The 18,093-nt window shown below is 39.9% G+C and overlaps 1 protein-coding gene across 3 annotated transcripts; it reads right to left on the reverse strand.

Annotated features, from left to right (window-relative positions):
- Positions 1–3: 3 nt before the first annotated feature.
- Positions 4–16,607, reverse strand: CCP110 (centriolar coiled-coil protein 110). Of its 3 annotated transcripts, none has more exons than XM_059484114.1 (15): positions 16,534–16,607; positions 15,584–15,740; positions 14,501–14,629; positions 11,916–13,563; positions 11,140–11,261; positions 10,818–11,001; positions 10,019–10,155; positions 9,585–9,701; positions 9,224–9,325; positions 8,827–8,943; positions 8,588–8,667; positions 7,844–7,906; positions 6,872–6,931; positions 6,217–6,299; positions 4–2,102 (listed from the first exon to the last, which is right to left on the reverse strand). In XM_059484114.1, the coding sequence occupies exons 2-15, from the start codon at positions 15,728–15,730 to the stop codon at positions 2,050–2,052; spliced, it is 3,042 nt and encodes a 1,013-aa protein (XP_059340097.1). In that variant the 5' UTR covers positions 15,731–15,740; positions 16,534–16,607; the 3' UTR covers positions 4–2,049. The 3 variants fall into 3 exon arrangements, with proteins under 3 accessions (XP_059340097.1, XP_059340098.1, XP_059340099.1); XM_059484115.1 differs by lacking the exon at positions 16,534–16,607 and adding an exon at positions 16,261–16,430; XM_059484116.1 differs by lacking the exon at positions 6,217–6,299.
- Between the last annotated feature and the right edge of the window lie 1,486 nt (positions 16,608–18,093).

Raw genomic sequence — 18,093 nt, forward strand, 5'->3', positions numbered from 1 at the left:
AAAAAAAAAAAAAAAAAAAAAAAAAAAAAAAAAAAAAAGACCCTTGTGCTATAATGCTTTATTACACACTGGAAACATGCTGGAAGAACAAGAGGTTTAGATGTGAAACCCTAAGAGAAGGGAAACATTCATTTCTACTAACACACTAAACCTATCTGTGCATCAACATATTACCTATGCTAATAATAAATACAGCACATCAAACATCCATTAAAAGCATCAATCTTTAGTGCTGCCATATCAACAGCACCTTCTGTGATACAGGTTACTCTTGTCACTGTAAATTCTTTCTCTCAAGGTGTTCTCCACTCCTAAGGAAAGCTGGAAACTAAAACACAGCTTTGTTGCCCACCGGCTGAGCAGGAAACTTGCCTTGGGCATTTTCCATACTACAGCTGGGATTATTTTAAAGCACCACAGCATTAGTATGGAGGAGGCAGGACTTCCACTGCTTAAACTGTTCTGTTTTCACCATTCACCAGGGGAGCCCCTGGCCCCAGGATTTCAAACAAACCCAGCAGCATCATTCTTCAAGGTGCTGGGGCAGTGTTTGTGCCATTTTGCAAGCATGCAATTTGGGTAACTTAGTGCCTGGTATAACAGCTGATCTGAACAGCATCACCAGCTGCAGAGGACAGACTTGGTGGCAGACAAAAGCCACAGGCTGGTGCCAATCCACTCATCACTGCCCATGAAATAACTGCCCTCATCCCATTATTAATGTTCCTCTTTCATGCTATTTACCACAATGAAATTTTCAGTTAGTCTTTCTTCTCTTACATAAATGTCAACACACTACAAAGCCTCCAAAGTTTAGTGTGTTGTATTGTATTGACATTGGGAAAGTGACAAAATACAATCTAATTTACATTGTGGCAGTCAGTTCTCTACTGCAAAGATTATACAGCTGAGCTTTTCTCTCTAGAACTTTGTTAATATCACGTCTCAAGTTCATTAAAAGAAGGTGGAGAATGATGCTCCCCTCAAGCTGATGGATAATATCCATCAGTTGGAAGACTAAGGTAGAATATGACCACGATCTTTTAATGTTAGATATTCATAAATATGAAAGTGTTGGGATTTGGTAGGGATTCCCCAGCTGCAGAAATCATTACTTCAGTACAAGGGCCTGTTAGATCACACAGCAGAAGATAAACTGCTCAGAAAAACTGCCACTGTCATCAATTAAATATAACATATCTGAATTACTATTGCAGATTGAAATAACTTTAAGTTTGAAATGGTAAAACAGTTAAAATTTTACCTTCTGCAGTTTTTGTAGAACATACACATCTCCATGTTGGACAGATGTTATTTCCATAACAAAATGCAGTAGACAGCAGGGCAATAAAAACCCAGGGCCCTTTCAGTACAGTGGTTTGATCTACCACACATATAAGTGCACATTTTTGGTTTGGTCAGTGTAAGTTTGTCCATCAGCCCAACAGTGAATTTGGACCACATCTGTCCAGTAGAAATGCAAAACATTTGGTACAAGGCCTTTAGTACTGAAATTGAGCTAATCTCATTCTTACAGAAAGTACATTCAGAACAGCTGCTGACAAATTCACTGACTTGAAAGATCACTTTTGTTTAAATTAAGTTTGGGGTTTCTCTTCATATTTAGCTGCTTTAACTTTATGGTATGAAACTAAATATATACCCATGATTTACTTATGGTGGCACTCACACACAGAAATTGCAATTTAAGTAATGCAAAAATCATATATAAGACACTAGAATTAGAAAGTGTGAAAAAGTCACAAATTACCTTCATGTTGCCCCGTGCTAGTCTTTAAATAAACAAGATTATGAATCTTTTATATATTAATACTAGTCTGTACACAGGTTCTAACATGCAATTTTCCCACAAGCATTAGAGCTTCAAAGCAGCTTCAGTATGATTGTGTTATGTGTCATCTGAAAATGACAAAGTAGGTTTATGATGTCTAAATATACATCTATGTAAAGAAGATGCAGTATTAAAAATCTGTGCTGACAAAGCCATCATTAAAACACAGCCATTTTATCCCAGTGAATGTTGTCTTCTTAAATTATCACAACATTTGGCTTCTTTCTTTGGGTTCTTCCTGCATATGCTCCTAAAAATAAGTAGAAACATTACCATATTACAATTAATAGTAATGGTTTTTGAAACAGGATTATCCAACAAAAATAGCTGAAAAAAATCAGGACTATTTTTTAAAGCAGTATTATGCATTCAGTGACTACTTTTTAAATTACAGTTTTCATAACAGTACACCCCAAAAGCCTTAGGAAAACTACCTATGGGTTTAAAAGTAATGAGATTTTAAAGTATTGCCTTACTTGATAACTATTCTATCCTCTTTTCTGCTATTCTAAAACAACTACAACCAGAATTTACAAATTTTTAAAAGAACTATTGCATAACCAAGATAGATGAAATGGCTGATTAAATTTAACTATGCCATGTATTACTTAAAAAATAAAAATAAAAAAATTTATATTTATTAAAATATATATATTAAAATTTTTTTCATACAAGTTGAATACTTAACATAACTCTTTCTTTCTGTCATATTAATTAAAACAAGAGACAGCTGTAGGCTCCCATATGTCAATAAGACAATCAGAATTAGAGGTGTAGTATGAAAATCATTAGGCAGAGCCCTTATAAAAGGAAGGATGCTTAAGTAAAAAATAATAAATAAACAAACAAGTATTTTCAGAGGGAACAAGTATATACATACATATATTTTAAAAAATCATATTATAATATGCATAGCACAAGTATCTTCCAGGAATGAGGGTTCAGCACTGCAGGCTGCTAAGAAGTAGCACAACTCAGCATTCTTTGGGTTCAAGCAGTTATCCAGAAAGTGCAGCAGTGTGAGCAAACATTTCCACAAAGCAGTGAAAACCATGTCACAGGGTGCAGAGCAGTGGCAATGGAAGACAGCCATGGAAGAGAAATGACTACAGGCAGTAAATGAAGGTGACAAAGGAAGTGCCAGTCCTTTCTGGGCTCCTTGGTTACTCCTGGTCAGAGCTGCAGTGGTTACTTACAGGAGTCCCAGGGCTATGATCAGCACAGGCCAAAGCAGCTTTGGGAGTGCCCAGAGCCCTCACATCTCCACAGGCTCCCAGGACACAAAAGGAATTCTCACTGGCCCTGCCCCAGTGCTGTGCTCTTCACATCACCTGGGATCTCACAGGACAGACAACCAGGCTGACAGACACAGCCTTTCTAGTGATTAACACTACCCCTTGACTCACCTCAAGCGTCCTCCAAGTTATAGAAAAATGTCCCACAAGGAACAGGATATTACAGTAAGAGCAAAGTGTGTGCACAATTCCCCAGCAACCTGGACTAAGGAATTGCAGGAGGCAATTTGAATAAAAACAGTGACAGTTCTGAAAACAAGGGACAATCACATGAGGCCTCTCTCCTGGGACAAAGGACAGACCTGCTACTCACACACAGCAGGTCTGAGGCTTCCTGAAGCCAACAGACTTCACAGCCCCAGCACCTCACATGGGCAGGCTGTGCCCTTGGCCTGGCCAAGAGCTGCCACCACCCAGACACTCTGTGTGCCTCCTGCCTCTATTTCCTTTCCACAGGAAAGGGAACTGGGCAGAGGAGATGAACAGGCCTTGTTGGAGGAGCAACCTGATCTCAACCACCTTCTAACACAATCAGACCTCATTAAATGCCCTGCCTGGCCCCACTTGCAAACTATTGATGGAACATTTCAGCCTGATTTAAACTAATTGAACTTTAAAAAAAAATACTGATTTACGTGTCTGTACTTTTCTCTTAAGCACAGAAGTTTGGATTGAAGGAGTAAAAAACAACAAAAACTAAGTTTAGGATTGCCACTTGATTCCTAAACAAAAAACAATCAGTCTGAGTGGTATTAAAGCTGCAAAGCACTTCGCATATAGAGTTGAAAACAACAATCAAGAGAACAAAAGAAAAAACATTGGACAAGTGTGTTATTTTCTTCTGAGGATTTGTCTCATATTGAAGTTGAATGTATTTATAATTATAATAACTGTATCTTACTAGCCCTCCTTCCTTTTTTACCCCTCTAATCAGCCAAATTTAATTGGCAGTCAGGAATGAACAAAGAAAAGAAATTAAATCAACACCCTATTTAACATACTGCCAGACTTTTCACTGTTCACATTTCATCCATCTATAAAGGAAACCATACTCTAATTAAATATATTTAAATTAAGTTCTTTCATTATTGCAAAATCATGCAGATTGTTTCTTTCATGCCCATGTAATAACTTCAGAATGCGTTTCTATTCATTCAGTGCAAGAAGTCTAACCTATTTCTGAAGGAGCACACAGAGGTGTTGGTATTGCACCACAGGAACGTGGGTGATGTCCAAGCTCTCTGTGAGGTTACACTGAGCAGCCAGAACCAACCAGCATAAAACTGGTGAGCCACACCTGCCTCAAGTTCCAAGAAGGCCACTGCAGAAGGCATTCAGTGACTTTCCAGATATTTGACAAACAGCAACAAGGCAAAGAGAAGTTTGGAGCTATATCCCAAAGGAGTTTTTTCATTGCCAAGTATCACCTGTCACAACTTTGGTAATTATGACTAAGATAAACCCAGGGATTTCCTTAGCAGAGCAGCACACGCTGCCAACACAGCAGTGTTAAATGTTTAACTGGATGTGTGGTGCCAGACACAATGTAAACACCACTGTGGTTTCATTATGAGCTCAGTGGGAATTACAGGGCTTTGGGGGTGGGACCCAGACCTGGAATCAGTGCCAGACCTGACCCTGACACCGCCCTAACACTACTGCTATTTACAACCTCTGCAATACTGTAACTGGCAGAGGTTTTGATTGCTTTGTTGTCCCTGTTCTTCAGCATGCTCCTTTACTAGTCAATAGCCAACCTGCAGATGAACACTTGCCTTAATGGCTACCTCTGGTTGCTAAAATTGTATTATTTACTTTTTCTGCTTTATATTTCAGGAAGATTATTTCTTATCTTTGCTAATTTTTCTGTAGAGTCACTGAGTCCAACCAAACAACTGCCTTGCACTACTTTGGTGATGACAGGAGAACTAAGTAAAGAAAAATAAATGAACACACTCTGTTGTGATCTCATCACCTGCCTTTTATCTCCCCCTCTGACACTGCAATGCTATCTGTGTTTGTGCCTCACTGTACATCCTTCTGTGGCCACTTCTTCTGACTCCACAAAGCAGCATCTGGGAAAACATCCCATTTAACCAGTGTAAAACACACTGCCTTCAAACTCACACACACTCCCTGCCAGCATTGCTCTGGGGCAGCACTACATAAGCATTTCCTTTATAGGAAAGGTTTGATCCTTACACATACAGATTATTTAAAACATTATGGAAAACAGTTGAAATCCTACTATATTAAACAATTCCCTTATTAAGCCCCAAAATTCCCAATTTTTATACTTGACTTGTGGAACTCTCCTTTGAGAACAAAGTGTAATTCAGATCCTAGATAATTTTAAAACCTATCAACTACTTTACCTTTTGATAAATCTAGGTTTATCACTTAAGAAATTTAAAATCTAATTAAAATAATAGAAATTGTGAAAGACCATTCATAGTGATTTATTAGAGGTTCAGCACCATTATCAAACCTTTTATATAAAAGGTAACCAATCAGTAATCTCTGTATGGTAGCACAGAAATGCTCCACTTTTAAACTTGGGTTATTAAGACTTAAACATGCTGTAAGATGCTACAGGAATATATATATATATATATATATATATATATATATATAATTTTAGGACTGTATGATGAGTGAACACCTTCTGAGGAGTTTGAAACTGTCCTTCCTGTCCTTTGAATATGCTCCATGCTGAAGATGTGTGTGCAGAACTAAGAATCAAATGACATGAAGATTCTAATCCAAGTCTATTTTGACTACTAGCAATTTCTCAACAGCTCCAGTGAATGTATCTGGCAATCTTGCTTATGACTGGGCATCTGGTGAGTGAAAGCAAATGAGCTGTGCAGCACATTCTATACACTATGTCTATAGAATCTCAGAGTGGATGGTTCAGTTACCAGCACAGGTTTGTTTGAGAGATAAGTTAGACTTAAGGCAGAGCAAAGCAGGTGCACAAGGAAAGGAAAACATTATATTGCCAATTTACTTTGTCTAGATACTAGTAACTTATTTACTATGAGATCCAAGGACCAATTTTCTACACACCTGAAACAGCCTTGTTAGGCACTCTGCTCCCTGCAGCCTTCCTTCTATTTTGCTCAACCCCATTCACTGTGGCCTTAGAGGTTCTAATTAAATATAAAACAGTTAATAAGTCACTTGTGATAAAGCTGAAAGGCTGTATACAAGAATATAGACACTATCAAACTGTGTTTGGCATGAAAACATTTTTACAATGTCCCACAGACTCTTCCTGAGCACCAGTGCAGTTCCTATTGATATTATAGTGGCTTACATAGATACATTAAGTAGGAGAACATCTCCCCATTAACAGACTGAAAAACTCCATTGAATAAACTGATTATGTTTAGATACCATGGCATTACAGTCTACATATAAAAATACAATATTTCATTAAGTGGAAGCAAAGCTTCATGGAATGAATGTTACAAATAGAAATGTTGGAACAGTGTAAATGAAGACAATACACAAGAAGATGACAACAATAAATATTTTCCTGCAGTATAAGGTGAAACAAAGCTTCATCACTCTCTCAAAATACTGAGACAAGTAATTATTTTTACTCTGAACAACAGTTGTAGTGTTATGTGTACGTTATGTGTAAACATTATTCATCAATACTGTTCTTGCACTTTGCATTTAGTTTCATCTTTAGGCTAAAACCATGCTGTGCTCTTACCCTTGTCTGCAAAGCAGTCTGTGAACTGGAGCATTCTGTCCTTGGTTTGGTTGAAGTATGCTGTTAAAACACAAACTTTTATTAGTGCTTTTTCCCTTTTAAAATAAAAGCCTCTAAAGAAATACCAAATTATGCATCATCTTTCACATAACAAATTTCAGAAAGGCTAACAGGTCTTGTAATGCAAATGGCACATAGGCAAAGTGGCTGGAATTGAAATTCCAGAATAGGATTACTACTTCCACTATTTAAAAGTAAGAAACAAAAAAGCACATAGACAGATGTCCCTCAGCAGTGCCTTGGGTTCCCAGTCATTGATGAGAACACTCAGGAAAAAGGGCTGAATTGCTTACAGTAGTCCTTGAAGGCTGAACTGTGTGAGTAGACAGCATGTCTTCCAAGCTTTTGGGATAAAAACTGGTTTTAAGGGATGCCAGGTATCTGATTTTTAATATGAGATAAATGTGCAGACAGGCCTCATAAGAGAGCAGCTGTTATCTGCCTGAACAACATGTACTGAACACTGTAACTTCTGTGATCTGAGCAAACAATCACACAGCCAAGGAACAAAATTCTCCTCACATTAAAAAGCCACTACTTTTCTGATAGCTTTCTAAAGATAAGCATTATCAAGAATTCCACTGCAAAGTAAAGGGCATTAGGAAAAGTAACAGTGCCAAACTGAAGTTTAATAGTGCATCTCAGAGAAAAACCTTAAACCTGAGCACCAAGACTTAAAGCCATAAATAAACAACTTCTGAAGATAAAATCTCAGAAATTACTCTGAAGAAATAATGAAATAACTCATAATGAGCTAATAAACCCTTTTTTGGGCCATGGTAAATCAGATTTCATTAATTTTCATGACAATAGTAGCAGGAATTGAGCTGATGATGGCAAACCAACAGTACAGATCACATTATTGTAAGACAGTTCCTCAAAAGCATCTTAATACAAGTAACCATCACCTACCGATTTTGAGGAGTTTTTTGTTTTATGATTATTTTTTTACTTGGCATTCCCATTTCTGAAGCCCTGGAGAAACAAAAGTATTGAAACACATTTCAGTTAGCAAATCATCATCCAGGTCTTGAACAGAAACACTGAGAGAAAGCCTACAAGAGGAACTACACTACATGTGACTCTCCATATATTTGACAAACAGCAACAGGGCAAAGAGAAGTTTGCAGATATATCTCAAAGGAGATTTTTGACTGCCAAGTATGACCTGTCACAACAGAACTACACTACACATTGCCAGAGCAGTCCTACAGATGATCACTTCTTTACTCAGAAGCAAGTGTAACAAGTGTCCACCATGTTCCAAGATAATGCCTGCTACCGTTCCCCAGAAAAACTCTGCCAGAGATACTCTATCACGTCTCTATTGCTAGGCACTTAAGATAGATAAAATCACTTAGGGCACTTTTTACAGTTTGCAAAATCAACCATAAACTAAGCATCCATCACTGCATTACAGTGTAAATGCATAACTTGGAAGAAACATTTTCCTTCTTACAAACTGGAAGACTCTTAAAAGTAAGAGCAAAATACAATTAGCAAGATGCCATAAACCTGGAAAGCTTTTTACTCATTCTCCCAGCAGAGATGTCAGCTTGCAAAGAAACTGTTATTCCATAAACTCCTCCTCACTATTTCCTATGCCTCCTACTCCTCTTGCACCCCTTCCACCAACCCTCCCCACCCTGCACATACTTCATGAACTTTTTCCTGTCCAGAGATTTCTGTGTGGCTGTTGAAAGTGTCATTCGCTCTCTTGGGCTCTTTACTTTATCCTAAAAAAAAGAGGATACAGAAGAAAGTTACCTACAAAAGCATAATTAAAAATTTAGATTTAAGAAACATTGTACATGGTGAGGAAGAATGTCTTAAAAGGAAAATGGCTCAGTGCTTAAATTCCTGCAGCAGTTTACATTCCCTGGGAGAAAACACACCATCTGCCTGAGCATCTTCTCTTTCCGGACTTCGCGATCGTGCCGCAGGATGTTCATTCTCTCCGACGCGCCCATGGTGAAAAAGATGTCATGGATGTCATACAGAGCAGCCCGCAGCTGGAAAGAGTCATTCCAATGTTCAGTAAATATTCAACCAAGTTTATATGCCCATGGTTTTGAACATCAAGCTCCTTTTGCTTTCAATCTAAACAAAATGCTTCATAATTTTGAAAACCGTTTTTCGAAATCAAATAGTTTTGTGTCAAGCAAAAAAAAATGGAATCTTCTCTTCTTTAAATGTTTTACTCTAAACAAAGCCACTCTCAAGGTTTCATGTATTTATGTTACAAAAGCAGAATAGCTAGGAAAGACCAAAAAAAGGTTTAAATTGTGTCACCTGAGCCATTACTCTTTCATGAAGGGATGCATCTTGTGCTGACACAGTTCCTCTTCTCAATGGGGCTTCAGACTGAAAATTTTTTAGGAACTCCAGAGTATCCTGGGAAAGATGGGAAAATAAGAGTAAGCACCAGGCATAACCCTTCATAACAAAACAATTTCTAACAGTACACACAGCAAACAGATTCTTTGTTTGCCTTGCACCTTGTGACACTAAGCAATACAACACTCAAATATGTTCATGTGCAGCCCAAAACCTTCCGAGAGCAGCAAATGCAGGATTTCATCTGTCAAGGGAAGGCAGGAACAAAAACAAACAGGAGAAGAAGCTGCCTATTACAAAAAACAGCTGATCTTACTTTTACAGTTTGCTTAAGATGTTTCAGTTTTTCTGTCTGCAGGAGTCTACGAGTGAGAAATCCCTTTGCCACTGCTGTGATCTTGTCAAACTTCATCTGTATCTCTGGACTGAAAACCTTAAAAAAAATCAAAACTTTTTATAAATAAGCAAGAATTATTAATTATTTATCAAATAACATCCATCAAGTGACTTAGTTTCCAAGTAAGAAAAAAGCTGTTGATAAAGCTTTGACTGGGCTCAAAGTACCCACCATAATTTAGCAGAAGCAATATCCTGCTATATGATTACTTTGCAAATATGAAAAAGAAAAATAACCTACACAGTTCTCTTATGCAATCAAAGTTGAACAGATGCTAAAATTTTCTGTTACCAGTGCCTTACAAAAAAAAATAGGGTCTTGTAAGATAAAAATAAATCTGTCTTTTCCCTTACCGGAATCCACCTAGTTTTGATCCTATTACTTGGCCTGCATACTGAGGTCTTTATAACTCCACTACCCGAGGGTCCCCAGAGATAGAATGAAGCTTCACTTGTTGAAGAAAAGGTGTTGGGTGTTGTATGAGCAAAACCTGCACAGAAAGCAGAACACACAGTTCAACACACACTTGTGCCCAAAGTAATGCCTGCGTCTGTGGATACACTCAGCTCGAGAGTCACAGCTTTGTCTGCAAGGTCAATTACAGACAAGAAGCAAGTTAAATATTTCTGATCAATTTCCATGCAAAATTTGCTAAACAAAAGACAGGACAAAACATTTCACGACGCTCAGGAACAGGTGAGAGGTGTTCCATCAGCTATAGCTGTACTGCCTTGCAGCTAGGAGCCCCTGGCAGAGCCCCTCAAAACCTCCTACACAAATGTGACCACCTGGCCCAGTGCTGTGCAGCTACATGGCAGGAGGATAATCCTTCTGGGACATGATGCAAATCCACATCCTCATCCTTGATCAAAGGAGGCTATTCTTAGCTTGTTTTCCTTAGATGTGCCCTAAAACAGTTACATAACAAACACAGTACATGGAACTGTTCAAGGATGGCTGAACCTGTGCTAAATGCCAGTGACACAAAGATGCAACAGCCTTTGCTGAGGACAGCAGCCTTCTGTGTATCCTGAGCAGCCCTAGGGCAGGAACACTGCACTCATCCACACAGTGGGACAGCTGGTCCAGTCAAGCACTGTAGAACACATTAGACCACAACACTTAATCTATATTCTTCCCTTCCAGTTTTACCAATGCTGGTGGAGTTTGTGTTATGGACTGTCTCCAGCTGAGACTGCACACTTTCCAGCAAGCCACCTTCACTTTTTTTCCTCCACTCCAACTCCATCCTGCTGTTAATATTCACTTTGGAAATTTCTATTTCTGTTGTAGTAACCTTCTCTCCTTTTGAATTTCTCTTCTTCTCTTCCAGTTCCTACAAAAGGAAGATTCAACCATGACACTATTTTTCTAACTCTGCAAAGCAACAGAATATACATTCAAACTCAATTGCTTCCTGACAAACTTCAGACAACACAAAACCTTTGCTTGGAATTTTTCCTATTGACCTTACCTTCAATTCCTCCTGTTCTCTCTCTTGTTCAGCTATCAGAATTGACAGTTGTTGTGCATGCTGTTCTTCAAGCCTCTTTTTCACTTCTTCAAAGGTCAGCTCATTAGCTTTTAAAATACTTTCTGAGAAAATACATAACAAAGAATCAAATACTAAATACCCTCTATATGATCTTTGCCAGAGACATCCATCCTTTATCAGAGGTAATTTGCCTCTTCAGTAAAAAGCAAAAAACATCTCTTTGATATCAGGTTTCCTTGATATCAAGTTCCCACTAGGTAATGCACAGAACCCCATCATATACTAGTCCTTTGAAGTATTTGCACGTGCATATTTGTGAACTAAACTTGTGGATGGAACATTAACACCAAAAGCCTATATTAAAATAGGGACATGGAAAATACAGCTCTAAGAACTGTTATATTTGCTGGAGTGAATTAATGTTATTTATGCCACTTCAGCCTCATTTAGTAGAGACACGTGCAGATGTAACACAGTCTTGAATTTGAAGAAAATATCTATATGGTTTTCTTTTCATTTACATGGGCTATCTTTTCTTTTAGTAGTCTTATTTAGACCTCATGGCATAAGACAATTGTCTTAGTAAAACTAAATTCCAGCTCTAAGACTGAAATGGGAAATCAGTACTTGTGAAGTCAAATTAAATTAGAGAAATGTGGCTTCTGAAAAGACACACCAATGACTAATGATCACTGGGTTTTTTCTAAAAGATTTATAAACTGAGAAGTAACCCTCAAGCACAGGAAATCTTTTACCTTTTGTCATATTTTCAAGGACTGCATTCTTGGTAATATAAACTGATCCCACGGGATATTTCTGTTCTTGCAACCACTGCTTCTCTTGTTCCTCCATTCCAACTCTGAGAACACAGGAACTGTTTTCTTTTTGGCAGTTGTCAGCGTCCAAATCAAGTCTACGTTTTACCTTTTCATAATTTTCTGGGAAGTGCTCATTTGCTGAGGAAACATTTGGAGTATTATCCAGCTGCTGTCGCACATTCTTGCTCTGCAGTAGTAGTGGAGATGGATTTTCCACATCGTAAGATTTATTGAGTTCCACTGCAGAATTACATTTCGTGTTTTCTGCCAAAGCAGCTGCTTTCATTTCACTCACAGCCAGGATCTTCTGTGTCACTGCAGACTGACTGATGGCAAAGGGCTCCTTCACTTTTGGAGGTGCCAAGCTAGGACTGCTCTCTACTTTATATGGCCCTCTGGTGTCCATGACCACCTGTCCTTCCAGCATAGCCGACACTGCTCCTCTGCTCTCAAAGAGCCCGAAGGAATGGCGCTTTGGTTTGCCAGCCCCCAGCCCATCACAGGGGCCTAAAGCATTCCTGCTGACACCTGGAACCCTGCCAGGACAGACTGCAGTGAAGTCCACCATGAACTTTGGCACCGATTCAGACACATTGTTTTTATCTGCAATATCTTGCATGATTAAATCCATTGTTCTACCCTTACCTTTAGGACTTAGCTCATAAGCATTCACAGGGTTGTTTATAATGATGTGTCCCATGGATAAAGGTCTGGGGCGCCGTCGGTGCATCTTAGGGCTCATGCTTGGCTCTGGGCTTGGCAATTTGGCATAAGAGCCTGTGAGGCTCCTGACAATGCTACTGTCACGCTCAAACATGGAATTCTTTTTCAATTCCTCATCTGAATCTGAATCCACCAAAGGGGGTGTTCCAACTCTCATAGGTATGTCTACTTTAGAAAAACTGGATAAAGTGGACATACTTGTGTTATTTGTATGAGTAGAGGCACAGTGGAGAAGGGTATTTGATTTATTAAGACTGGGTTTATCAAGTGTCTGGGCAGTGCAACTTCTGCCTGTAAGCTTTGCCCTCTCTTTGACAGAGTCAGTTGTTTTAACACCATCATTTTCTTTATCTGAATGGCTTTCACTCGTACTCCTCTTTGAACTGCCTTTGGAGGGACGCTTGCTCTGCTCTTTCTCTATGTACTCCCTAGACTTCTTTATCAGGTTCTGAAGACTCATTACACATGGATCTTGGACATCCTCATCTGATGGTGACCCCACTCGTCCCTCCTGCTTCTGCAGAGCATGAGATGGGACCTTGTTACACACCTTGTCAGGAGATGCAGCCCTCGGACACGGCGCATCTTCCAAGAAGCGACTCTCACCTGGCTTTGAAGAAACCTTTTCTTCTGCTGCTTTAACTACTTCTGTCCCATTTGATGTCATTTGCCCTGCAGTACCTGATGGTCTAAGCCCTGATGTCTTTTCCAGGTTCGTGGAGCTCTGCCTTTCAGGAGTACATGCTGAACTGATGATATCTGATGGAGCTGTGAAGTCAGTCAAAGCCTTTGAATCCAAACCAGGGCAAGAACTCTCAGCCTTTGATGTGTTCACACCACTCATGCTATATCCTTTCTTTATCTGCAAATTAAAATTTTAAAAAATGACAGATTTTCAATGAAATCTCAGGATCTCAGATTCCTGCAACCTTCACTTGAACTTAAATAAAGTTAGTTTTTAAATATTTTTAAGTGTGAATTACATGTTACTTCCAGCCAGCATTTGCTTAAAAGGATTTTCACACTACAATTATCCTATGGACTGTGTCTCAGTTATCAAAAGGACACACTTGAAAAAAAACCAAGCAAATTTACATTATTTTTGTATTGAACATACTTTCCTGGTCTGCTGGTCAAACCCCAAGCCAGCTCACTGTTGCCACACACACTCAGTAAACAATGCAAACTACAAAGTGTTGCTTGCCACCTTGGTAACTCAACAAACTCAGTATTAACTGTTTAAGCAACAGTTTAAACTAAAGGCTGTGTTACAGCTGTTCCAAAGACATACAATAACTCTTTGATTAGATGTATATAGTAGTTTTTTAAATTAAAACCACTAGTAAATTCATCATTGAAGCAAAGAAAAAAGTTGCAGTAAAATTTTAAAGCACACAACAGAATTTCAAGTTGTTGTGAAAGTAATTTTAATTCTGTAATTATAAAGTTGCATATAGATTATTTTATGATTAAGCTATAAGCTTGCAAATAAAGCAGCTCTAACACACAGGAGTTGTTCACTTGTTTTAACATTCTAGTTGTTTCCAACACTCACAAAAGAAGCAGTGAGCTCTCCTGCATATAGCAAAAGAAGCAGTGAAAAGCAAGGCCATGCACTACAATGAGTCTCAGTAAATGATCAATATCAGCATGAAATATTAGCAAATGCTGGTTCTGGAGAGTTAGCTGCTATTCATTTCATATTTATACTGGGGAATACTTAAACCCCAATACTTTCTCAAAATGTCTCTAAGCAGTGATTTGCTGTAAATCTGTGAGAAGCTTAGGACTAACAGTACCTGGACATTTTCTACAATCTCCTGAACACGACTCAGTAAAGCTTTTTTCCGGGACTCCCGTTTCCTGCTCTCCAGTTCCAGAGCTTTCTCCTTATACTGCTGTATTTTCTTTTTCTCTTCAAGGCTGAGCTGCAAAACAAAGTGTAAGAAACATAGTTTATATCACTAAATGCAAATTTCAATACAGAATTACAGAAATAAATTCAAAAGAAAAACAACTGAACAAAACAATTAGAAGAACAGAAAACACTGAAATTTTGTGCACACATTAAATGCCAGCTTCTCAATCAATTTTTTAAGGGAAGGTGTACAAAATGCCTTCTTGGCACACATGCAAATGAACATGAATTTAAAACACATTTATAAAATTTTCCATGACCATTACATGCTACAGTATCAATCTGACACAGGATTCAGAGATTTTTTTCTAAAACCGTTACAACATCCATGCACTTGTAAATGAAGAATGTGATAATATATCTGCAATTTATATCTGTATCATGATTTTTGGATGTTGTAAGAGACTCTCTCCCCTTTCTTCCCATACTGAAACAAGGAAGTCAGCTGCAGTATTGCAGGAACTACCAACAATCTTCAGCTTAGCTCTGTTTGCATTAGCACAGAATGACTTAACATAATTGATGAGCCTGTGGAATACATTACAGGAAGATGCAAACATATGCAAAAAAATTTCATTAAAAGCTTTTTAACTATCTTGGCATTTCTTATTTACATTTTTACACCATTAAAATAACTCACATGTTCAATATTTGAAATGTCAATATGATTTTACATGAAGCCCAGCAGTAACATTATTGAAAACAATCAGCATTTGTGCTCCCTTCAGGAAGAGAACTTCTAAAAAAATTAAAGGAAATGTAGTCAGTGTGAGGGGGAAAAAAAGTATATTTAACCCCTTATTTTGTAAGATTAAGGCTAGGAATGCTTAGGAAACACTAAGTAGCAGGTCAGGTGACAGCTCACACAGACATCTTCAGTAGAATCATTCCATGTGCACATCAAAGCCAGTGCCAACAGCACAGTTAGCACACCAGGGAGGAAAAGGAATAAAAAAAGCCTTACCAGAGGGGAAAGCACAGGAACTCCATAGAATTGAATGAGGGAGACATTTTTGTTCTGAACAGTCAAAGAAGGTTTTCCTTTTATTGCCTCTTCTTGGATTCTGGAAAGATGCCTCCTACAGAATATTTCATAGTCCTCCATCTTCATGTTATCTAAACTACAAAGAATAATAACATTATTCTTCCATGTACTTCCAAGATATTGAAGGGAAAACAACATCACCACTAATTCTGGGTCACTATGTTTTGGGAAGCAAATTTTACACTAGAAAACTGAATTAAGTTTCTCTTCCTCTTATCATTACCAAAGCCTGCAAAACTCTTCGTTATTTTCTCCTGTGAAAGGAGAATCTGCATATATGAGCAAAAAGGATTATCACAAGCAAACAGAGAAGAAAGCAAGCATTGAGATAATCAGGATTTAGAAAACTGTACCTGCTATGGATAATTTCCATCAAAGACTAAACCTTTGAGATCTACGAGACAGTTCCTATTAACTGTCATAAAACCCCCAAAACCCAGAGCAAACAAAACTGCAGCCCAATTTAAAAAAAAAAACAAAAAAATTAAAAAAAAAAAGAAAAGCCTTTACATGTTTAGGGGGCTGAGAGGAATTTATTTCACTCCCGTGAGCCTCCGTCTCGCTACATCCCTGTATGAACAGACGCCAATACTTACACCGCAAAAAAGAAAGAAATAAATCAATTGCAGCCATGTCTCCTTAAAAGCGGCCAAATATGTGAAATATCTGTCACTGCCCGTCCCCACCGGAGCGAGCCCTGCAGCGCCGGGCAAGGCCTGACAACGCTTTGTTCCCCGGCACGGCGCTCCGGCCGATCCCCGCCCGATCCCTGCGGGGCTCCGAGCCCGCCCCGGGCCGGGGCCGCTGCATCGCCTCCCCGGGGCCCCGGCGCTCCCCCCCGGGCCCGGGCCCGTCCAACGGCTCGGTACCTGCGCGGGGCCGGGCTGGCACAGCTCCCCGGTAACCGCCACCGAACGGCCCGGCCGCCGCACTACGGGCCCCAGCGCGCCCCGCGCCGCGCTCCGCCCCGCGCCGCTCCGCCCGCTCCGCCCCCGCTGCCCGCACCGACGGACAGAGCCCCGGGACGGCCCGGCACAGACCCGGACACGGCCCGGGATAGCTCTGCCGTGCCCAGGCAGCGAGATGAGAGCGGATGGAGCGCCATCCCGCCATGGAGCTCCGATTTCCAGCCATTTCCACCCACAGCTCTCCCAGACACGTTGCCCTGATAGCACGGATGAAGTCTGTCCTGCTTCATCCCATTCCATATCACACGGCTGTGCAGTCCTTGTGCAGTCAGGAGCACAAATGTGCCGCCGCGGGGATCAGATTCAGCGAGCACGCTGTGATAAGAGAGATAAACGTGCGCACCTGCTCCCATCTCTGTTACAGCACCCACCAGCACAGCATCCAGGAGGGCACCACCACTGACATCCTATCCCTCCCGCCCGGGCGGCAGCCAGCTGCCGGTCCAGCCAGCCCAGCAGCAGGTAACACTCACCTGTCAGGCAGGTCAGGTGGAAGGAAAATCCACACTTGTTTGCCAGCACTTGGCCCAGGCATAATTAATTTAAATATATGGAAGCATCTAATTCCCAGCATTTAGAGCTGTTAAAGCTGTCGTTCTTGTTTCAAAAAACAAGTTTGTCATCTGTTACCTCTTCAATGATCATTGAGGGGCTTTATTTTTTTAAATTTCATCTTTAATCTTAACAAATGCTGTTGTTTATCAAAAGGTTTTTTAAATATGTTAGACCTCTAATTAGACAGTCCATTATTTGTTGTGCATCTGCATATACATATCTCTGGTTTTTCTTCAGCTACACCTGGCAGAAACATAAAACCACTGACAGTATCTGAGATGCTCAGAACCAGCTACCACACTATGTGACGAATATTCATCTCAGCAATTTAAAAAAATTGGGAAAAAAAGGAAACAAAAACAACCGTTCAGAAGATGGCCTCATGCCTGTTCTACCTCTAGTTGGTCACAGCTCCTCTTTGGAAAGTCAGTTGCTTCCCATCCTTCCCACAGATAGAGACACCAAAAAGACGCCATAACTCCCACTTACGTTAACACAAACTGCTACTTCCTTGGCTTTGCTACTCCACTTCTAAACATGCCAAATTTCCCCAACCTTCACTTAACCAGCTGTTTTCATGCCGTGTTGCTCATCTCTCTGGGTTCCTGGCGGGTGCTCACGCAGGTGTCAGGGGCCAGAGCCGCGGTCCCTGTCCAGCAGCAGCCGCCGCTGTCCGGGCAGGAGACACCGCCTGCTCCTCCCGGGCCTGGCCCGTGGGCAGGCACGACTGCAGGGTCAGCTACATAAAACATACAACATATAATGTTGTATATAACAAACACAGAAATTGGCTGGAAAATAATCTCTGTGGATGTTATGTTTCTAATTAGCTAGCTGGCATAGCTGCGGAAAGCCTTCAACACTCTCCCTACACACAGGTATTCTGCGACTCCCTGGACAGTGATA

This window comes from Ammospiza nelsoni, chromosome 17 (genome assembly GCF_027579445.1).
Source record: "Ammospiza nelsoni isolate bAmmNel1 chromosome 17, bAmmNel1.pri, whole genome shotgun sequence".
NCBI classification, from domain to species: domain Eukaryota; kingdom Metazoa; phylum Chordata; class Aves; order Passeriformes; family Passerellidae; genus Ammospiza; species Ammospiza nelsoni.